The sequence below is a fragment of the Salvelinus namaycush genome, chromosome 20 (assembly GCF_016432855.1).
Source record: "Salvelinus namaycush isolate Seneca chromosome 20, SaNama_1.0, whole genome shotgun sequence".
Classification (NCBI taxonomy): Eukaryota; Metazoa; Chordata; class Actinopteri; order Salmoniformes; family Salmonidae; genus Salvelinus; species Salvelinus namaycush.
Window position 1 is genome coordinate 46,816,752 of NC_052326.1, and position 24,550 is coordinate 46,841,301.

The 24,550-nt window shown below is 42.0% G+C and overlaps 1 protein-coding gene across 1 annotated transcript; it reads right to left on the reverse strand.

The window, feature by feature from the left end:
* Positions 1-1,333: 1,333 nt before the first annotated feature.
* On the reverse strand, positions 1,334-10,592 carry LOC120065432 (serine/threonine-protein kinase 35-like). Its single transcript, XM_039016436.1, has 3 exons — positions 9,931-10,592; positions 7,102-7,856; positions 1,334-4,052 (listed from the first exon to the last, which is right to left on the reverse strand). The coding sequence occupies exons 1-2, from the start codon at positions 10,421-10,423 to the stop codon at positions 7,141-7,143; spliced, it is 1,209 nt and encodes a 402-aa protein (XP_038872364.1). The 5' UTR covers positions 10,424-10,592; the 3' UTR covers positions 1,334-4,052; positions 7,102-7,140.
* Positions 10,593-24,550: the final 13,958 nt, after the last annotated feature.

A 24,550-nucleotide genomic window follows, 5' to 3' on the forward strand; every position in this document is an offset into this window, starting at 1 on the left:
ATTGACTTGGTACCGGTACGCCCATGTATAGCCTAGTTATTATTTTATTGTGTTACTTTTCATTGTATTTTTTTCTGTTGTTTATTTAGTAAATATTTTCTTAACTGTCTTGTTGGTTAAGGACTTGTAAGTAAGCGTTTCACGGTAAGGTCTAAACCTGTTGTTTTCAGCGCATGTGACAATTAACATTTGATTTGAATATTTCCAAAACTAAAAGTATTGTATTTGGGACAAATCATTCACTCAACTAAATCTTGTAATGAATAATGTGGTAATTGAGCAAGTTGATGAGACTCAACAGCTTGGAGTAACCCTGGATTGTAAACTGTCATGGCCAAAACATATTGATACAACAGTAGCTAAGATGGGGAGATGTATGTCCATAATAAAGCACTGTCTAAACAGCACTAACAAGGCAGGTCCTACAGGCCCTAGTTTTGTCCCACCTGGACTACTGTTCAGTCGTGTGGTTAGGTGCCACAGAGGGACTTAGGAAAATTACAATTTGCCCAGAACAGGGCAGAATGGCTGGCCCTTAAATGTATACGAAGAGCTAACAATAATATGTATGTCAATCTCTCCTGGCTCAAAGTAGAGGAGAGATTGACTTCATCACTACTTGTATTTGTGAGAGGTACTGACATGTTGAATGCACTAAGCTGTTTGTTTAAACTAATAGCACACAGCTCGGACACCAATGCATACCCCACAAGACATGCAACCAGAGGTCTCTTCACAATCCCCAAGTCCAGAACAAACTATGGGAGATGCACAGTACTACATGGATCTCTATTCCACATCAAGTAACTCATGCAAGCAGTAAAAATAAAAACACTTTATGGAACAGCGAGGACTGTGGAGACACAGGCACAGACACATGCGTACACGATAACATACACACACGGATGTTTGTGGTAGAGTAGTGGCCTGAGGGGGCACAATGTGTTGTGAAATGTTTTTAAAATTGTATAACTGTCTTAATTTCACTGGATCCCAGGAAGATTAGCTGCCGCCTTGGCAGGAACCAATGGGGATCCATAATACAAATACAAAAAAGACAAGCCTCAAAGGAGACAGCTTCTCTTTGTAAAAGACTTGCCCCTTCCCAGCTAATTTTATATTTAATCTTTACTTAACTAGGTGATAATGATCATGTGAAAATATCCTTTGGGTATTGGGCTTAAGGCATGTTTAAACAAGCACAGGCATCATCTAACCGTTGTAAAAACCAATGCCAAAGTGCTTTGGTAGGAACTGTTTTACTGCAGTCTCACCAGGCAGACTACACACTTCCTAGAACTCTTACAGAAAGGACAAAAAAACAATGTTCTTTTTGTATATAGACTTTATTGAAAGAGAAACCAAAAAGATGTACAACAATACCAAAGAAGTCATCACTGAAGCTAACATCTCTAGTAAGCTCTAAGACCAGACCAAGGACAGTGAATTCCATTGAAACGATAGGAAGCATAATTCACATCACGACAATATGGAGATCCCTCCTCTAAACCCTCAGAGAACGATGACAAGCAAGTAAAATAGCAAAAATTTAAAACAGGTCAAACCTGCTTCGTTGCACAGTGTTTTAAGTGAGGGACGGTTGCATAGAAGCTTGTTGTGTGAATCACCAAATGGAACTATAAAATACTCAATCTCTGCATGATTGAGAAAGTAAAGAACATGAGACGAAAGTGTGTCTCTAAATCAGCAGCAAACCACACGTTACTAAACATTGACAGGTAGATCTGTAATTTACCAAACCCAGCAGCAAAAGAAGAGTTCGTTTTACTGTACATCTGAGACTATTGGGATATTTGGTGTCACCTCTTGTACAGCAAACCTGCCATGGACATTTCCATGGCACACTACAGGAATATTTTCAGTTGAGTAAAAAGATTGCATGAAGAGCTTGAAATAAACTGAATTAAAGTAGTATAAATAAGATTCTTAAAAATAAAAAAAAATACAGTCTCTTATACTTGTCTCCATGGTCCCTGTCATTAAATTAGGCATCTCAACAACAAAAAAAATCTGACCTTGAGCTTGCTTACAGGTCATACAATTGACCAACCCCAGGTAGAAAACAAGTAGTGGAACATGAGGTATATTTCTCAAGGGAAGGGTGATCAAAACATGGCAGAAACCATAAGAGAAAGATGACAATTGTATTAGAAAGACAATTGCCTGCCTTAAAAGTAAGCTTCAGCTAAATGCAAACCAAACTCAAAATGGGTACAGGATCATACAGAAAAAAAACCTAACTGACCAGTTCAACTTCTGTAAAATGACAGAAGTTGTGGAATTTGGATAACCCTTTAGATATTAAGGTTAAACAAGAAATTACCCATTTTAGACCCATCTTTGCTCAAATGAAAACTAAGCAACAAATATGAAAAATACTGTTGAATAGAACAGACAACTTACATAAACTTAGTTCTGATAGCGATGGGATTCACAACCCTGCACTTCCCAAAGAATCAGAAAAAATATACACACATACATGATGGCTCAGTTGAGGAAAGTCTCTGCAAACGTGCAGGCAAATGAGGTAGCATAATACACAAAGGAGGATTGGAAACAAGTCTATATGGCTGCTTAGTGACTAAACCACAAAAGAGGAAAACACTTAGATGCAGAACTAAAAGTGATCTCAATTAATGGCAACGCTTTACAAAGCAACAAAAATCTGAGATTGTAGTTTTGTTAGGTAGTTAAAATTAACTTTGTACCAAAACAATTGTGAATTTCAGTCGATATTTCCTGCGATCAAAAGGTTAGATTTTTCTAAATGTGATCAAGATCCTCAGTAATAGTCAACAATCACTGCCCTGAAAAAATAAAAAATAAAAATAACAAAAAGTCCCCCCCCATGTTTGTCACACATTTGCGATATGTAAGATCCTACCAGGTGCTTGGGAAGCTCAAAGATAATACCCTTCAACAATATGGCTCAAAAAGCAAAGAACATTTTTAAAATTTAGAAACAAACAATCTTAAAAACAGAATCAAATAGATCAATATGCTGCTCTTATGTAAAGTGTGAGATGGCAAAAACACTTCACAAAAACACATGACCAGTTAATATACTGAGTTGTGAGAGGAGAGGTGATATAGGGTGGCAGCCAGTCTCTTAGTTAAATCCAATATTTAAAAAACACGGTACACCTTAAAACAGATTTTTTACCTACTACTGGGCTGAGTCTAAATCAAAGAATATCCCTATGGGTGATATCACCATATCCACAGCATCGATCTCATCACATCTCAAATGGCACCCATGGGCTTTAAATGCACACTTTCCAAACCCCCCAAAAAAGGTCAAAATTCAAAGTGTCAAATTAAAGTAAACAATTAAAATGGTCATTTCAATCCCACTTTCAGATGATTATCAAGGCACGGTGGGGCATAATAAAAAAAGGGGTTACATTTTAGGCTACTTGGATTTAAATCATTTAAGCAAAGGTGCACAGACCATCTGTAAAAAATATATATTTTCAGTCCACTGGGTTTCAAATCAACAATTTGCTCACCATTTTATGTCATGCCTTCAAGTGATGGACAAGTTCAACTGAAACTGGATGAAAACATGTCTGTAGGATAATGTAGTTTGTCAATGGAAGATGGGGCAAGATGGTGGGGTGTCAGTGAAGCATGCACACAAAGTGGCCGAGGTGTTGAACATATATCAAACGTGTCTTGATACACAGTGCCACCGGTTCACAGGGTGAACCCAAAACAGACACATTCAGGACAAACAAACAACCAAACATGGCCATCCTACTACAAAGCAGCAGATATAACAGGTATATCAATACAAATGGAGTACATGTGTAATCATTAATCTACAATTAATGTCAGGCCAAGTAAAACATTCCCTGTAACAATATAGGTTGAGAACTGTACTGATAAAATACTAATTCCATTTGCGGTATCAATTAGCAGTTGGCTCGAATGCTTCCTTTTTCTTTTCTCACGATAGATATTTCACAGTCTTCCAAAGTAAAGTGTACTGTTCACTGATTCATTGGGTCCAGGAAGTTTGAAAGTGGTACCTGAGGAGACAAGGGGGAAAAAAAGGAAATAAATGCATAATTTAAGTCAGAGCTAACATGCAAAGAATGTTCAGTTAAAACAAAAAAGTGGATATATTCGATCCAAAAATTCTATTAAGCATGATTGTAAAAAAAAAGAAAAAGGTCACAGGGAAAAGAGATGTAGCTAGGCCTTCCAACCTCTCCATCACGAGGTTGTGTGGGTGGCAGGAGGAGGGGTTCAGGGCCAAGACAAAAGAACACAATCTAAAACCACAATTGAGAGCATTCACACCTAACCATAAACAATTGAATCTCATTAAAAAACCTACTGTTATGTCAAGACAGCTGACTTTTTCAGTTGCATAACCTAAATGTGTTGCATGACCTAAATGTGTGGCTTAAGCACAAATGGGTCAGCGGCAGCTAGCGTGAGACAGTAAAACACTAGAGGCTCTTAACACTGAAATCCTTCTCTGAATGCGTGCCAGGGTAAACAAACACCCGGGTCTTTCACACTGGCCATACGGAGGACATCTGAACTGGTCAAACCACCAGCTAGTCTGAGGGGCTATACACTCACCAGTGTGTTTACATAGTCTGAAAGACAGGCATGGAGTGTGTAAAAACAGATTGATTAACAGCCATATTCACTACGATAAATACATTCATCTTACTATAGCCTACAAAACCAGGATTGTGTGGCCTAGGTCAGAGTGTTTAGTATTGCTGAGTCAATGCAGCAGTGGTCCGTCCTGCTGCAGACCATTACGAGGCTACTACCTACATGTCCCACTCATCTGCAGCAGCCACTGCAGTGGGACCAATGTCTGGGTCTGAGCCACAAACCCCAGCTGACTGAAACTTGGCCCTAACATGACACGAAGACACAATCATCATATCATTACTCAGCAAAAACACAACCCGGTAATAGGGTCATATTTGGGTCGTATGTGACATCACCTTAAGTATGAAGAAGCTAGTTTGTGACCGTGTGATTTTGTTAGTTAGGCACTCTGCACTGGAATTTTTATTAACTTGATTACAGATGATACCATTTTCAAGACACGACAACCTTGCTTCTTCTAAAGCCTGGCTTCGTGATAGGATAAGGAAACGGTTAAAGGAGAATTTGCCTTTTTTTGAAGTAAATCTCTATTTTTGATGTAAATGGCTTGTTATAGAAGGGTCCAGAATTTTTTTTGTGTGATTTAGCTTGTTTTTTTTGGAAACTTTGCCCAGCTGCGATTCACTTCCTCAATGCTTGTTGTGCAGTATCAGGACACACAAAAGACATGAACAAAAAACACCCAAATACGTCCTTTTCGAAACGGACACACTCTCAGTATAGCGACGTAAGTCTTTAGATGTTGTAAACATGAAATTGTGTCATTACGAACTTTATCCGCAACGTTATAATCAATTTTGGTCGAGTCGCGCCGTTTCCCCCACGCAGTTGTGGAGGCCGAGTGTGTCTCTATTGTACAGACACAGCCCACGCAGCACAGCTGGTAGAGGAAACGGCTTGTCATGCACAAAATGGAATATAGTGTTGCGGATAAAGTTTGGAATGACAATTTCATGTATAATACATCTAAAGACCATCACTATACTGAGAGTGTCCGTTTCTAAAAAGGACATATTTGGGTGTTTTTTGTTCATGTCTTTTACGTGCCTTGATACTACACGAGTAAGTTAATAGTTTTTGAAAAACAAGCCCCCCCCCCCCACAAAAAAAATGTAAAAGTCTGAACCCTTCTATAAAACATGACATTTACATCAAAAAGAAATAGGAAAATCTACTTGAACTTTAGTGACAGTAGCTCCACCGGGTCACATTAGGCGGATGTACTGGGGGGGTTTATATACTGGGCGAATTCTACAGTTGGAGTACAGTCGCTTGTATGTGAATTATTAAGACTCATGAGAGATTTAAATCCACAGTAACATGGTCCTTTGCCTAAAAAGCACGTGGTTCTATAATATTTTATTAGGATCCTCATGAATTAATCCACAGAGTAATTTTAGTATTTCATATATTCTGCAGTTATTTGAAATCCATTGTGGTTACCACTGAGGACTGTATGCAGACTGTCATTGTTTGGCTTGTCTACTGATGCTGTCCTATTTCTCACCAACCTGTTATGTAACTGGTTTAAAGGGGGATTTAAAGCCTCAGCTCTCTGTCCATGGAGATTATTTTATTATTATAATTATATTATTTTTAATTTAACAAGGCAAGTCAGTTAAGAACAAAATCATATTTACAATGGTGGCCTACTGGGGAACTGCCTTGTTCAGGGGCAGAACGACAGATTTTTACCTTGTCAGCTCGGCATTCGATCCAGCAACCTTTCGGTTACTGGCCCAACACTCTAACCACTAGGCTACCTGCCGCCCCTACGCTCCATGCTCCTATGAACTTCACATGTTGGTGGTCATGGAAATGACACAAACACAGTCTATATCTACTGAGAACAGCGCTCTTCTCTACACATGGATACACCTATGGAGGACTTACAGTACACGCTGTTCAGTCAAGCCCTGACATAATGCTAGCCGTTTCCCATAGGGAGTATTGACTTAACAGCAGTTTATGTTTCCTGTTCTGATAACAGTTTTTCCTAAGTGGTGTTATGAACAAAACAAATCAAGGATGCTTCTGGCAGTTATATGCAAGACGTGCCTTGATATTAAAAAACGTATTACATTTTCCATTAATTAATCTCTTTGCTGGCTTGCATTTATGCAGCCCTTCAGCTGGGATGAGGAAGAAAGCCCTGTACTCCTCAACCAGTTTAAACTGCTGGGGCTAAAGGAATTCAGTTAAACATCTGGGGAGCAGGCAGCACAAACATTTGGAACTTATGAGCCGATGCCCTGACCAGAACCTTCTGTGACTAAGCATACCTCTCTACTGGGCCACGGAGACATCTTTCAAAGCCAATCTGTCAAACGAACAGTGCTTGTGAATAATAAAGTACATCTAGACAAAACAACCAGCGTGAAACAACCATTGCTTGTAGACAATGCAAAAACAAGACAAAAGATTAAATGTATGGATAAGTACCTTGGGAAGAGTTCTAGTTCCGATTCTCGGGGGGGGGGGTCACGCAGAACATGTGAGCTGGTCCATCCTGTTGTGTAGCTCAAGCGCATCGGGCCGGTCCTGAGGGTTGACCGCCAGCATGTCCTGCAAAAGTTTCTTCACCCCGTCTGACATGGAGGACTTGCGCTTCTGCGGGATGTTCAGTACCATCTTTGGGTTCTCTAGCAGTGCCTCGCCAACTGGCACGATGTCGGCTCCCTGCCTCACGTAAGTTCCCAGCAGCTCGCGCTTGGACTCAGCGTCGATAAAGGTGATCCGCTCCAGCATTGCCCAGATGATGATGCCAAGGGCGAAGATGTCCGCCTTGGCCGTGTAGTGGCCCTCCCACACCTCGGGTGCCATGTAGAAGTCTGAGCCACATGCCGACGACAACCAGAACTTGTTGACGTTGACAGCGTTTTTGTTCTTGTCCTCGTCGTCCTTCCCAGCGCCCCCTAGGCCGGCACACACCTTGCTGAGGCCGAAATCGGCGACTTTGAGAACTGGTGTCCCTGACTTTTCAGAGATGAGGATGTTGTCAGGCTTGAGGTCTCGGTGAACAATGTTGTTTTCATGCAGGAAGGCCACGGCTCTGGTGAGCTGGAGCATGAAACTGTTGTTGGTCAGTGGGTCAGGTCGTCGCGACAGGATGAACTGGTTCAGGTCTCCACCTTCACAGAACTCCATGACGAACCAAAGGTAGCAGGGCTCCTCTGGGTGGCTCAGCACTCGCTCACCTGCAATGGATGGACATGAATTTTAAAAAGTGCAGCAGTACTAAACAGTCAAATGAACCCCCACCTTACAGAACCATGGATACCAAATGAGCCAATACTGTGAAAAATAAAGGAAATTATAAACGGATGAATGATTAGCTTGACAAAAAGACAATCATGACGAGGTAATGAAGAGGTTTCCTTTTCTGATCACAGTTTAATACCCAAACTAGAAAATATTACAAAATTGACACATAAGATGCTTTAATTACAAAATCCATCGCTTTCAGCTGTAGTGTCGCCAAGGAAGCCATATAGGACATTTCAGTCTATAACCTCAGTTAATCCTACTCCCATTATCTAGTGTGTGTGTGTGTTCCAGGAAAAAAGGTTGTGACAAGCTGCAACTATAGGAATTACAAGTGGGCTAGGCTGTTAAAAAACAGGTTTGGAGTAGCTTGAATGTTCTCTTGTTTGTATACTGTCAAGACAATACCGTCTAACAGGAACAGATATGACTATGGTGCTACAGAAACTTCTTATAAGCCTAATATTACCTAGGCCTACATTAATACATATTAACCTAGGCTATATTATAAACAGTGATATCTGCAATTGCTTTGTTCACGATGCCTCTGTTACTTGAACAACAGTCTAACCTTGAGCAACTTTATCCAAAGCTTTGTGACAAAGCATGACCTCAAGAAATCAGTAGGAATGTTTATCAAATGGATACCCATTTAAAAAGACAAACTGGCTGGGTGAAAGGATTAAACACAACATTACTGAGGCAATCAAATCAGGCAAACTGTGATCCTATCATAGGTACTAATTTGAATAGAAACAAGAGAAACTACTTCAAATGACAAGGCAGTTGAACTTGTGGCTGGAAAGAGTGGTAGAGAACGCACTCATAGCAAACTGTCAAGACCTTGACCCACTATAAAATACAACAATTATGCCTACCAGAAACTAGGGCTGTGACAATAGCCTTTTTGCGATATTCTTTCCATGGCAAAAATGAAAACACGAAGCAGGCCTTATTCTTTGGTCCTTTAAATCCTGATACATGTTAAATATTGTGTGCCCTACCTGGGGACAATAAATAAATGTGACTGGATGACACCATAATTAATGTTTGTTTACAACATTAGGGCAGTTAAAACCTTTTCATGTTTTATTTCCTTGCCACAATACTAATGAGTATCGCGATTACTGGTATCGTCCCGGTCCTACCTGAAAACAGGATAAAAGTATCTACGTGCGAAGAATGAGAACCTCAATCATTAACAGTCCTCTGTGGATAAATTATCCCACTTGAATAAGTGTTTTGAATACTGATTCCATCACCAAATCAAGTGGTATAAAACTGTACGCAAGTAAACTTAAGGCTTCAAAATAAAAAGCAAATCGACATTCTATACTATATTGAAAACAAAAATTTCAGGGTGAACCCTATGGCTTACAGAGTATGGTATGACCTGGCTAGCAGCAGTTGCATAACAGAGGGCAACACAGCCATTAAAGAGGCTTCCAAGATGACGACACTCACAGAGACCCCCAATGAGAGCTGGTACGTGACACCAACTCACGTATCTCAAATGGCTTTGCTCAAAAGCATTCAGATTGAAGTATTCATGTAAACAAAAAACAGCTCCCAAGACCGGACAATAACTAATACAATGAAGCAGCAATTGCAACATCGTTTCCAAGCATTTCACTTCAACCTGACCTAGGCTATACCGTCTCGACTGATCTTGAAAATGACCGGTGAGCGTCAAAATGTAAGGTGTTCATACTACTAGAATATTAAAAAGGCCCAATCTAGTGGATATGATAATCAATGGCTTGACAAAGAGGCCACTATAATACATCTAAATTAGGTTACGTCATCACTGGAAAAAAAAAAATCGCTTCCACGCATTGGTTTCATTTGACACTTTCGTTGAACTGAATAGACAATGGAACGGACACAAAATGCCCACCATATACCATAGGACAGCTGCCGGCATAGAGAAATGACGTAACGTGAATTGATATATATATATAACTATATGGAAGTGTGATTTCCACACAATCATCATAGGTTGGATACCTTTTAATGAAGTCTCCACCAACCGCAAGTACTGCTTGGATCTCTTGTTCCCATGACTCATTTTCTGAGCCATACCGTTTCTTTGTAGCACACATTCTTCCAATTGCACCACATTCTCGTGTCGTTTCTCAAGGCTAGCCAGGGCCCAGAATTCTGCCAAGGCAAGCTCGACATTTTCTGGTGCATCGCATCGAAGTTTCTTTACTGCAACGCTTGCACCCGACCTCCGTGCAATCGCTTCATAGACCACGCCATAGCTGCCCCTTCCGACCTCACGGAGTAAACTGTACCGCGGAGCCATGACCTTTCGCTCCAAACTCCAATTTTTGATAAATCCAGCGTCATCCTCCATGGCATCATTGTCGTCTGTATTCCCAACACTCAAAGATCTTAGGACGTTTGCATTTTCCCTTTTCGCAGACGCATCTTGCGTACCAGTTCTTTTGGCTCTCACACTCCTCGCCCGTCTACGTCTGTTGTCACCTGTATCCATGGATGTCTTCACGTTAAAAGCGAATACACGAGGAAATTAGGTATACACTGCTTTCCTTTCATACCTTTCGACTAAAACGCAAACGAGCGCTTGTTATTTATACACCTTCCAATGTTTGTGAGGATGATTTGATCACACTGCTCAATGGCGTTATCTCACACAATCAACATTTGAGCCTAGCGGAGCAAAAATTCAAGGAGGGGAGGGCAAATCTAAAGACTATACCATTCTCTTAAAGTAGGGGTGTAGGAATGATGTAATGTGAAATTAACACAACAATGCTTTCTCTACTGTTGCTGGTTTAAACATTTGCAGTGAATGCATTTCCAGTATAAAACCTCCAATAAACTAGGCCTACATATCAAATTGCGCAACAGCAAACGTTATTTCTAATTGATAAGAATGATGATGGCATTGCTAACAGGAGGACCTTTCTTCAGTTCGGCTTCTTGAAATAGGTCCAATGTCTTTAAAACAGCCTACTTTTATCAACAATTAAATTACGCAATAGAACTCATACTTTGGATGAAAATTGCGTGCACATCCGGGACAATCATCTTACATTTTTTCCAAGTGTCCTGGACACATGTATGTACTTTTCTCTCCCCCTCTTATTTTCCCCATATGGTTTCTTCCTTCCAGCATGGTCTTCAACGTGGGTGCATCTCCTCGCACGAGAACACGTGAGGGAGCACACGCAGCCCTGCCCCAGGGTAGCTGGACAGGAAATCAAATCAAATTTGAGTCGTGACGTACAGTGCAGTTGATCAATATCAATAATAAGTAAAAGAGTAAAATACAAAATAACAAGTAGGCCTAATATAAGTAAATAGAAGAGGTAGTATACATATAATCATGTGATGTATTTACAAATATAAAGTGGGTTGTTTTTTAACCTTTATTTAACTAAGCAAGTCAGTTAAAAACAAATTCTTATTTACAATGACGGCCAAACCCTAACGACACTGGGCCAATTGTGCTCCACCCTATGGGACTCCCAATCACGGCTGGTTGTGATACAGCCTGGAATCGAACCAGGGTCTGTAGTGACACCTCTAGCGCTGAGAGGCAGTGCCTTAGGCCGCTGCATCACTCTGGAGCCTGGTAGTGACAAATGTTATTTGTTACATGCTTCTGTAACCGATGTGAAATGGCTAGCTAGTTAGCGGTGGAGCGCGCTAATAGCGTTTCAATCGGTGACTTCACTCGCTTTGAGACCTTGAAGTAGTGGTTCCCCTTGCTCTGCAAGGGCCGCGGCTTTTGTGGAGCGATGGGTAACGATGCTTCGTGGGTGACTGTTGTTGATGTGTGCAGAGGGTCCCTGGTTCGCGAGGGGACGGACTAAAGTTATACTGTTACATTGATGCTGTTGACCCGATCACTGGTTGCTGCGGAAAAGGAGGAGGTCGAAAGGGGGGTGAGTGTAACCGATGTGAAATGGCTTGCTAGTTAGCGGTGGTGCGCGCTAATAGCGTTTCAATCGGTGACGTCACTCGCTTTGAGACCTTGAAGTAGTGGTTCCCCTTGCTCTGCAAGGGCCGCGGCTTTTGTGGAGCGATGGGTAACGATGCTTCGTGGGTGACTGTTGCTGATGTGTGCAGAGGGTCCCTGGTTCGCGCCCGGGTCGGGGCGATGGGACGGACTAAAGTTATACTGTTACACTTCTTAGATTGTAGACTAACAGTGAAACGCTTACTTATGGGTCCCTTTTCAACAATGCAGAGTTAAAGATAAGATAAAAAGTTGCCCCCCAAAATTATCCAATAAAAAAAAAGAATAATCATTGAAATAGTGATACAAGGAATATATACTTAGTGAATAACGAATACAAATAATTAGCAAAAATAACATGGCTATATACTGTATAGGGAGTAGAAAACAACATGGCTATATACTGTATAGGGAGTAGAAAACAACATGGCTATATACTGTATAGGGAGTAGAAAACAACATGGTACAAGGCCTTCAGATAACTTTTTCCAAATGTTGTGGTGTTACAGACTGAATTTATAATGGATTAAATTTAGATTTTTCTTGTCACTGACCTACACACAATACCCCATAATGTTAAAACTGAAATGTCTTGAGTTAATAAGTATTTAACCGGCACTTTCACTGAAACGTTGATTAATGTGAACTGTCCCTGTAAAAATAAACTTTTGTTATGGCAAGCCTAAATAAGTTCAGGAGTAGAAATGTGCTTAACAAGTCACATGATAAGTTGCATGGACTCACTCTGTGTGCAATAATAGTGTTTAATATGATTTTTGAATGACTACCTCATCTCTGTACCCCTCACATACAATTATCTGTAAGCTCCCTCAGTCAAGCAGTACATTTCAAACACAGATTCAACCACAAAGACCTGGGAGGTTTTCCAATTCCTCACAAAGAAGGCCACCTATTGGTAGATGGGTAAAAAAACAGATATTTAATATCCCTTTGAGCATGGGAAAGTTATGAATTACACTTTGGATGGTGTATCAATACACACAGTCACTACAAAGATACAGACATCCTTCCTTACTCAGTTCCCGAAGAAGAAGGAAACTGCTCGTATCGTGGCGCCGAAGAAGATGGCTGAAGTTTTACGTGCTCCTAACCGAATGCGTTTTTTGTTTTGTTTTTTTGCATTGTTTGTAACTTATTTTTTTACTTATTCTGTACATAATGTTGCTGCTACCGTCTCTTATGACCGGAAATAACTTCTGGACATCAGAACAGCGATTACTTAACACGAACTGGCAGAAGCTTTTTTTTCCTTTAACGAGTTTGACGTGAAGGACATACTGCTTTCCCAGGAACAGGCCCAAATCCCTGTCATTTGCGTGAAGAGACGATGGAGAAAAAGATGACGGAGGTCTGGCTGGCTTCTGAGAATTCGTAGGCGATCAAATAAACCCCCCCACTGCCTTCCGTTCTACTAGCTAACATGCAATCACCTACGAGGAAGATTAAACTACCAAAGGGACATTAAAACTGTAATATCTTATGCTACACAGAGTCGTGGCTGAACAACGACATTATCAACATACAGCTGGCTGATTATACGCTGTATCGGCAGGATAGAACACCAGCGTCTGGTAAGACAAGGGGGGCGGACTATGTATATTTGTAAACAACAGCTGGTTCACGATACCTAAGGAAGTCTCAAGGTTTTGCTCGCCTGAGGTAGAGTATCTCATGATAAGCTGTAGACCACACTATCTACCTAGAGAGTTTTCATCTGTAATTTTCGTAGCTGTCTACATACCACCACAGACCGATGTTGGCACTAAGACCGCACTCAATGAGCTGTATTCCACCATAAGCAAACAGGAAAACGCTCATTCAGCGCTCCTAGTGGCTGGGGACTTTAATTCCGGGAACCTTAAATTCGTTTTTATCAAATTTCTATCAGCATGTTAAATGTGTAACCAGAGGGAAAATAACTCTGGACCACCTATACTCCACACACAGAGACGCATACAAAGCTCTCCCTCGCCCTCCATTTGTCAAATCTGACCATAATTCTATCCTCCTGATTCCTGCTTACAAGCAAAAATGAAAGCAGGAAGCATCAGTGACTCAGTCAACAAAAAAGTGGTCAGATGAAGCAGACGCTAAACTACAGGACTGTTTTGCTAGCACAAACTGGAATATGTTCCGGGATTCTTCCGATGGCATTGAGGAGTACATCACATCAGTCACTGGCTTCATCAATAAGTGCATTGATGACGTCGTCCCCACAGTGACCGTATGTACATACCCCAACCAGAAGCCATGGATTACAGGCAACATCCGCACTGAGCTACTTTCAAGGAGCGGGACTCTAACCCGGAAAATTATAAGAAATCCCACTATGCCCTCCGATGAACCACCAAACAGGCAAAGCGTCAATACAAGACTAAGATCGAATCGTACTACACCGGCTCCGACGCTCGTTGGATGTGGCAGGGCTTGCAAACCATTACATACTACAAAGGGAAGCACAGCCAAGAGCTGCCCAGTGACATGAGCCTACCAGACGAGCTAAACTACATATATGCTCGCTTCGAGACAAATAACACTAAAACATACATGAGAGCACCAGCTGTTCCGGACGACTGTGTGATCACGCTCTCTGCAGCCGATGTGAGTAAGACCTTTAAACAGGTCAACATGTATCAACATGTTGATAAAAAATACATCCATAGACCTAATGGACACATGCTCAAACTCACACACTTTTGATAGACTTAAAGGGGCAATCTGTAGTTGTAATAATTAGTTAATGTAAAGATATAATTTAATCGTATTATTAAATGTATTATAAAGTGATGGTTTAGATGAAGCCTACATAACCAACACATAAAGTAAAATTGAACATCCATGTATGGCTATGTAAACTTTAACATCGATTTATCCTGCAATATATATATTTATCATTTGGCAACATACATTTTTGTCTTCTTCTAATGCCTCTTAAGGGGAAAGTAATCTAAAAGTAACTGAATGTAATCAGATTACTTTGGTGAGTTTGGGTAATCCAAAAGTTACGTTACTGATTACAATTTTGGACATATAACGGATTACATTCAGAAAGTAACCTACCCAACCCTGTGGCTGTGATAGGAGAAAACTGTGGATTGATGAACAACATTGTAGTTACTCCACAATACTAACCTAACTGACAGAGTAAAAAGAAGGAAGCCTGTACAGAATAAAAATATTCCAAAACATGCATCCTGTTTGCAACAAGGCACTAAAGTAATACTGCAACAAAAAAATGTGGCAAAGAAATTCACCTTTTGTCTTGAATACAAAGTGCTATGTTTGGGGCAAATCCAATACATCACATTACTGTGTACCACTCTCCATATTTTCAAGCAAAGTGGTGGCTGTATCATGTTATGGGTATGCTTGTAATCATTAATGGCCGGAGGAGTTTTTCAGGATAAAAAATAAACAGAATGGAGCTAAGCACAGGCAAAGTCCTAGAGGAAAATCTGGTTCAGTCTGCTTTCCACCAGACACTGGGTGAATACCTTTCAGCAGGACAAAACCCAAAACACAAGGCCAAGTCTGCACTTACCAAGAAGACAGTGAATGTCCCTGAGTGGCCGAGTTAAAGTTTTGACTTAAATCTGTTTGAAAATCTATGGCAAGACTTGTAAATGGTTGTCTAGCAATGATCAACAACCAATTTGACAGAGCTTGAAGAATTTTGAAAAGAATAATAGGGAAATATTGTACATTCCAGGTGTGCAAAGCTCTTAGATTTACCCAGAAAGACTCACAGCTTTAATCGTTGCCAAAGGTGATTCTAACATGTATTGACTCAGGGGTGTGAATACTTATGTAAATTAGATATTTCTGTATTTCACTTTCAATAAGTTAGCAAAAATGTCTAAAAACAGATTTTTACCCTGTCATTATGGGGGGTTGTGTGTAGATAGGTGAATTTTTTATTTATTTCATCCATTTCATCCAATTCAGGCTGTAACACAACAAGATAAGGAATAATTCACGGGGTATGAATACTTTCTGAAAGCACTGTATATACAGGGAGTACCAGTATCGAGTCGATGTGCAGGGGTTACGAGGTAATTGATGCAGATATGTGCTGTACATATAGGTAGGAGTAAAGTGACTAGGCAACAGGATAGATAATAGACTGTAGGTAGGAGTAAAGTGACTAGGCAACAGGATAGATAATAGACTGTAGGTAGGAGTAAAGTGACTAGGCAACAGGGTAAATAATAGACTGTAGCAGCAGTATACTGTAGGTAGGGGTAAAGTGACTAGGCAACAGGATAGATAATAGACTGTAGGTAAGGTACAAGTAAAGTGACGAGGCAACAGGATAGATAATAGACTGTAGCAGCAGTATACTGTAGGTAGGAGTAAAGTGACTTGGCAACAGGATAGATAATAGACTGTAGCAACGTATGTGGAAGTGTGTTTGTGTCTGTGTCATGATACAGAAATAATAGGCTATTTTGGAAACACTGTTTTGAAAACCATAACAACTTTTTTTGTTTTTGTAATGTGCAATAAAATACAGTACAAATCAAATCAAAGTTTATTTGTCACGTGCCCCGAATACAACAGGTGTAGACCTTACAGTGAAATGCTTACTTACAGGCTCTAACCAATAGTGCAAAAAGGTATTAGGTGAACAATAGGTAAGTAAAGAAATAAAAGAACAGTAAAAAGACAGGCTATATACAGTAGCGAGGCAATAAAAGTAGCGAGGCTATATACAGACACCGGTTAGTCAGGCTGATTGAGGTAGTATGTACATGTAGATATGGTTAAAGTGACTATAAATATATGATGAACAGAGAGTAGCAGTAGCGTAAAAGAGGGGTTGGTGGGTGGTGGGTGGCGGCACACAATGCAAATAGTCCGGGTAGCCATTTGGTTACCTGTTTCGGGAGTCTTATGGCTTGGGGGTAAAAACTGTTGAGAAGCCTTCTTGTCCTAGACTTGGCACTCCGGTACCGCTTGCCATGCGGTAGTAGAGAGAACAGTTTATAACTGGGGTGGCTGGGGTCTTTGACAATTTTTAGGGCCTTCCTCTGACAGCGCCTGGTGTAGAGGTCCAGAATGGCAGGCAGCTTAGCCCCAGCGATGTACTGTGCCGTACGCACTACCCTCTGTAGTGCCTTGCGGTCAGAGGCCGAGCAATTGCCGTACCAGGCAGTGATGCAACCAGTCAGGATGCTCTCTATGTTGCAGCTGTAGAACCTTTTGAGGATCTCAGGACCCATGCCAAATCTTTTTAGTTTCCTGAGGGGGAATAGACTTTATTGTGCCCTCTTCACGACTGTCTTGGTGTGTTTGGACCATTCTAGTTTGTTGTTGATGTGGACACCAAGGAACTTGAAGCTCTCAACCTGCTCCACTACAGCCCCGTCGATGAGAATGGGGGTGTGCTCGTTCCTCCTTTTCCTGTAGTCCACAATCATCTCCTTAGTCTTGGTTACGTTGAGGGATAGGTTGTTATTCTGGCACCACCCGGCCAGGTCTCTGACCTCCTCCCTACAAGCTGTCTCATCATTGTCGGTGATCAGGCCTACCACTGTTGTGTCATCTGCAAACTTAATGATGGTGTTGGAGTCGTGCCTGACCATGTAGTCGTGGGTGAACAGGGAGTACAGGAGGGGGCTGAGCACGCACCCCTGGGAGCTCCAGTGTGTAGGATCAGCATGGCAGATGTGTTGCTACCTACCCTCACTACCTGGGGGCGGCCCATCAGGAAGTCCAGGATCCAGTTGCAGAGGGAGGTGTTTAGTCCCAGGTTCCTTAGCTTAGTGATGAGCTTTGAGGGTACTATGGTATTGAACGCTGAGCTGTAGTCAATGAATAGCATTCTCACATAAGTGTTCCTTTTGTCCAGGTGGGAAAGGGCAGTGTGGAGTGCAATAGAGATTGCATCATCTGTGGATCTGTTTTGGCGGTATGCAAATTGGAGTGGGTCTAGGGTTTCTGGAATAATTTTGCTGATGTGAGCCATTACCAACCTTTCAAAGCACTCCATGGCTACGGACGTGAGTGCTACAGGTCTGTAGTTATTTATGCAGGCTGCCTTTATGTTCTTGGGCACAGGGACTATGGTGGTCTGCTTGAAACATGTTGGTATAATAGACTCAATCAGGGACATGTTGAAAATGTCAGTGAAGACTCCTGCCAGTTGGTCAGCACATGCCCGGAGCAAATGTCCTGGTAATCCGTCTGGCCCCGCAGCCTTGTGTATGTTGACCTGTTTAATGGTCTTACAAACGTCGGCTACGGAGAGCGTGATCGCCCAGAACAGCTGATGTTCTCATGCATGCCTCAGTGTTGCTTGCCTCGAAGCGAGCATAGAAGTGATTTAGCTCGTCTGGTAGGCTCGTGTCACTGGGCAGCTTGTGGCTGTGCTTCCCTTTGTAGTCTGTAATAGTTTGCAAGCCCTGCCACATAAGACGAGCGTTGGAGCCGGTGTAGTATGTATTGACGCTTTGCCTGTTTGATGGTTCGTAGCAGGGCATAGTAGGATTTCTTGTAAGTTTCCGGGTTAGAGTCCCTCACCTTGAAAGCGGTAGCTCAACCCTTTAGCTCAGTGCGGATGTTGCCTGTAATCCATGGCTTCTGGTTGGGGTATGTACGTACAGTCACTGTGGGGACGACATCCTCGATGCACTTATTGGTAAAGCCAGTGACTGATGTGATGTACTCCTCAATGCCATCGGAAGAATCCCGGAACATGTTCCAGTCTGTGATAGCAAAACAGTCCTCTAGTTTAGCATCTGCTTCATCTGACCACTTTTTTATAGACTGAGTCACTGGCGCTTCCTGCTTTAATTTTTGCGTGTAAGGAGGAGTCAGGAGGATAGAGTTATGGTCGGATTTACCAAATGGAGGGCGAGGGAGAGCTTTGTACTCATCTCTGTGTGTGGAGTACAGGTGATTTAGAATTGTTTTCCCTCTGGTTGCACATTTAACATGTTGATAGAACAACATCTATTAGTATGCTTGCTCCAATCAAGTCATTCAGTCTTATTTGTGACCCGCCTGTTGCTGCAAATTTGGGTTCGCTGAAGCTTACAGTTAGGCCTACACTCTTGGAAAAAAGGGTCTAATCTAGAACCTTAAAGGGTTCTTTGGCTGGCCCCATAGGATAACTTTTTGAAGAACCCTTTTTGGTTCCAGGTAGAACTATTTTTGTATCCATGTAGAACCCTTTCCACATAGGGTTCTACGTGGAACCCAAAAGGGTTCTACCTGAAACCAAAAAGGGTTCTTCCTGGAACTAAAAAGGGTTCTCCTATGGGGACAGCCGAAGAACCCTTTTGGAACCCTTTTTCTAAGAGTGTACCTGTGTATAGTGACAAACTGGCCAAAGTACAGTTGCGCTGTCAGATACACATTCAACTTCCAGAAACCAAGGTTGAGTTATATCACAGCTATATGACAGCATGTTGGGGAAACTTTTAACTGGGAACGCTTCTTCCATATGGACCAATGAAGCCATTAGGTACTATCCCGCTAAAATCAAACCTGCACTGACTTTTAAAATAAGGCAACAGTACATTTTAGGGAAATGGTTAAAAATGGTTAACCGACATTTCGATAATGTTTTGGGTTAGAACTATTCATTCATAATAATACAGCCAACCTGTAGGTTGAAGGTAGAACTGTGCTTAGTCAACCCATCCCATTTCCCATGTGCCTCTTCATGTCTGCAATAACTCCATGTGGGTTGCTGAAGTAATTCATTAGAAAACAGCCTTGCCTTATACACTGCTGACATCAGCCTCTATAAAACACATATAAGATGGCCACAGATGACCACAACCCTCCACCCTGATGAGTCTCTGGTGAGAGAATGTCTCGGGGAGGGGGGGACGACAATAATCAAACCCAAAACACATAAAATAGGAACAAACTACCCATTGTTCCCAGAATAAGGAGGCATTTACTTGAACTGGCCCAATTTTTGGTTAAATTTCAATTCTCATAACATTGTTCCTGCCATCACTAGTTATTAGTAGTTATTAGGAAATATGCTAAATCGTGTTGACATGGTGATACAAAGCAACGTAACCTACATTTGACTGCACTAAACATAGCAAATTATTTTGATTGTAGACAGGCCCTGGAGTTCATTCTTGTCCACTACACTAATTTGTGTTCTTGCTCGCAATTGGACAGATATCATTAGTCTTCAAATATATCCTCATTAAACATGACTCATTCATTTATTGTACATAATACAGATCTCCTCTTCGACTTTGGTATTGAAACAATAAGATTTTGCTTTGTTGTTCCACTCACCAACTGAGATGGTAGCCTACTTATTGGGTCTTGATGCCCCCCTGTGTACTTCAAAAGAACTGCATCCACTGCATCCAGAGTAACCCCAGTCGCCATAGTCATCCCAGTCACCCCAATTACCCCAGTCACCCCAGTCAGTTCATTGTAAATTGAAAGGCCTAATACTACTGTAGCTGGTCTTTCTGAACAAAAAATAAATAGCAGCAGCTAGCTTTTAATGACATTCTCAAATTAAGATAAGAGGTCAACAATGAGAAGAGATCTACTAAAGCATGTATACAGGTATAACACTTACAAAGGTGACATACATGTTTTCTCAGCCCAAGCAGCCGAACTGTCATCCATGGAGGCCAGAGGGACAGTTTTATTAGTGGTTTTCATTAAGTCTTATTAGTGGTATGTATGGGATACATTGCCCAACGAAATGCCTTCTTGCAGGTTCCTTCTCGACAATGCAACAATAATGAGAAATAATAAAAGATAAGAATACGAACATAAAGTAAATGCCTTAGTAGAATAGATTAAACATTGTAGCATAAGCATAATACAGGAAGGCACAATTTATTGTCCAATATTTACATGGGTTTTGGGGATGGGGGGTAAGTGTATAAATTGAGCCGTATAATAAGAGTCTGGTAGCAGCAGTTGTGATGTGTGTGTGTAGCATGAATGTATATGTGTGTGTGTGTGTCTGTGTGAATGAGTGCATGAGTGAGTGCATGTATGCTAAGGTGTGGAGAATCAGAGCAGGTGATCAGTCCAGTTCAAGAGTGTTCAACAATCTGATGGCTTATAGATAGAAACTGTTGGTGTCAGACCTCATGCTCCGATACCATCTGCCTGACGTTAAGGGAGAGAACAACCCGTGGCTGGGGTGTTTAGGATCCTTGATGATGCTCCGTGCCTTCCTCAGGCACCGTTTAGAGTAGTTGTCCTGGATGGGTGGGAGCATGGTTCCCAGTGAATTACTGGGCCGTCTTCACTGCCCGCTGGAGGGCCTTGCAGTCATGGATGGAGCAATTCCGGTACCAGGCTGTGATGCAACCGGTCAGGATGCTATCGATGGTACAGCGGTAATATTTGGAGAGGACTCGGGGCAGCATGCCACATTTCTTCAGCCGCCTTAGGAAGTGGAGACTCTGTTGCGCCCTGTTGACAAAAGTGGAGGTGGTCCATGACAAGTCTCTGTGATGTGGATGCTGAGGAACTTAAAACTCATGACTCTCTCTACTGCAGTCCCATTGATGTGGATCGGGCGTGTTCCCTCCTCTTCTTCCTGAAGTCAACAATCAACTCCTTTGTTTTGCTGACGTTGAGTGAGAGGTTGTTGTCATGTCACCACAATGCCAGTTCACTCAGCTCCTCCCTATAGGCTGACTCGTTGTTGTTGGTTATCAGGCCTACAACTGTGGTTTTGTTCAGCAAACTTGATGATGGAGTTGGTGTCGTGCAAAGCCACGCAGTCATGGGTGAACATGGAGTACAGCAGAGGATAGTCATTTGGGCACGTCACGAGAGCCAGTGAGAGCCAGGCGGAAGAGCTGAAGAGAGAGAATGCAGGTATGGCATGGATATGAAAGTATAAAATTAGGGTTTTATTGATCATTTGGTCAGGCAGAGTGCTCTAGACATTTTTTCTTATATGTATTTTTCGGGCTGAATTAGCAGAACTGTCAGCCATGGGGGTCAGAGTGACAGCCAGTGAAGGGAGGTGGAGGAGCTGATGAGAGAGAATACAGGTAAGAAAACAGACATTCTAAGCCTTGTAATCCATTTACTATTTTTTTTTTACGTCTTAAATATATATTAATTACATAATATATTGTTATTATAATAGTCGAGTTTCTTACTATGTAACGTGTTGTCAAACATTTGTATATAGAGAAATTGAATAATTTTATGATTTTATTTCCTCCAATGTAGCATATTAGACAATGATCAATATACACTACATTACTAAAAGTATGTGGACACCTGCTCGTCAAACATCTCATTCCAGGGCCTCCCGAGTGGTGCAGTGGTCTAAGGCACTAGAGCCACTAGAGATTCTGGGTTCAAGTCCAGGCTCTGTTGCAGCCGGCCGCAACCGGGAGACACATGGGGCGGCGCACAATTGGACCAGCGTCGTCCGGGTTAGGGCAGGGTTTGGCCGGCCGGGATGTCCTTGTCTCATCATGCACTAGCGACTCCTGTGGTGGGCCGTGCGTAGTACACGCTGACACGGTCGCCAGGTGTACGGTGTTTCCTCCGACACATTGTTGCGGCTGGCTTCCGGGTTAAGTGGGCATTGTATCAAGAAGCAGTGCGGCTTGGTTGGGTTGTGTTTCGTAGGACCCACGGCTCTCGACCTTCGCCTCTCCTGAGTCCGTACAGGAGTGGCAGCGATGAGACAAGACTAACTACCAATAAAAATATAAATAAATGAATGCTGAAAGAAGAAAGGGCCTTCCCCAAACTGTTGCCACAAAGTTGGAAGCACAGACTTGTCTAGAATGTCATTGTATGCTGTAGTGTTAAGATTTCCCTTCACTGGAACTAAGGGGCCTAGCCTGAACCATGAAAAACAGCCCCAGACCATTATTCCTCCTCCACCAAACTTTACAGTTAGCACCATGCATTGGGGCAAGTACTGTTTTCCTGGCTTCCACCAAACCCAGATTCATCCGTCGGACTGGCAGATGGTGAAGAGTGATTCATCACTCCAGAGAACGTGTTTCCACTGCTCCAGAGTCCAATGGCGGCGAGCTTTACACCATTACAGCCGACGCTTGGCATTGCGCATGGTGATCTTAGTCTTGGGTCCGGCTGCTCGGCAATGGAAACCCATTTCACGAAGCTCCCTGCGAACAGTTCTTGTGCTGACGTTGCTTCCAGAGGCAGTTTGGAACTCGGGAGTGAGTGTTGCAACTTAGGACAGACAATTGTTACGCGCTTCTGCACTCGGCGGTCCCGTTCTGTGAGCTTGTGTAATAATAACAGCACTTACAGATGACTGGGGCAGCTCTAGCAGGGCAGAAATGTGATGAACTGACTTGTTGGAAAGGGGGAATCCTATGACAGTGCCATGTTGAAAGTCACTGAGCTCTTCAGTAAGGCCATTCTACTGCCAATGTTTGTCTATAGAGATTGCTGAAATAGCCACATCCACTAATTTGAAGGGGTGTCCACATACTTTTGTATATATAGCGTAGTTCTGAAATGTTTAGCCCTAGGGGATGGCATGCATACAGTACAGTGTGTTCGATAACAAAAATATATGAGAGGCCAAAGGTGGAATTCTCTGCTGGTTTAGGTATTAATGTTGGACCCTTCAATACTGACACCGCTCTGTTTGACCCTAAAGTCCTCACCAACATAAGCCAAGCCTACAGTCCAATTACAGGTACTGATCACACACCAATCGATATAATATAACACAAGTGTCCACAGGGAGAGAGTCCACCATCACTATAAGAGGCTGCTTCAGTGTCTATGAGAGATGAACAGTGTTGATCTCACCCTGCCTTTCCTCTGATGCAGGTGTCTTCAAAGCACCAGTTAGAGGAGTCTACTACTTCAGGGTCAGTGCCATGGACAAGCGCTAATCGCAATACCTGAGAGTATACTTGTTCAAGATTGACCAGAGTATAATGTGGCCTCATCATTGGAACAGTCACAGAAATGTTGTGAGTGTATCCAATGGAGTGATTCTAGAGATAGAGGGAGACTTGGTCTACATGCACCTCCCCTCAAGCTTCAGTCTCTATGGTGATAGCGATAACGGCTGTTTATTCAGTGGTTTCCTGTTCTTCCCTATGTGAGGGGAACACCATAAACAGTGTTGAGCCAAAATGATATCTAGTCATCGGTTACTCTGAGCTCCATTGTTTCTGTTTTAAATATACATTTAAAAAAATGTCAACAGTCGTCATGACTATTCTTTTGTATAATTTGTTGATTCTTATTCAGTAACATTATTCTTTCTGTGAATTGTGTCTGTATCTTGTAAAAAGGCCTGTATTATTCTCCTCAACTAAATGCTATATACTGTCCTATGTTCTTAGAAAAGCTAGTGTAGTAGCACTCTTAGAAAAAAGGGTTCAAAAAGGGTTATTCGGCTATACCCATAGAATAACCCTTTTTGGTTACAGGTAGAACCTTTTTGGACTCCATGTAGAACCCTCTGTAGAAAGGGTTGTACCTGCAACCAAAAAGGCTTCTTCAAAGGGTTCTCCTAATGGGGACAGCCGGAGAACTTTTTAAAGTTCTCGATAACACCTTTTTTTCTAAGAGTGTAGAGGGGGGAACAGCCAGAGTGGGGCTGGGAACAGCCAGAGTGGGGCTGGAAACAGCCAAGGGGAGTGCACT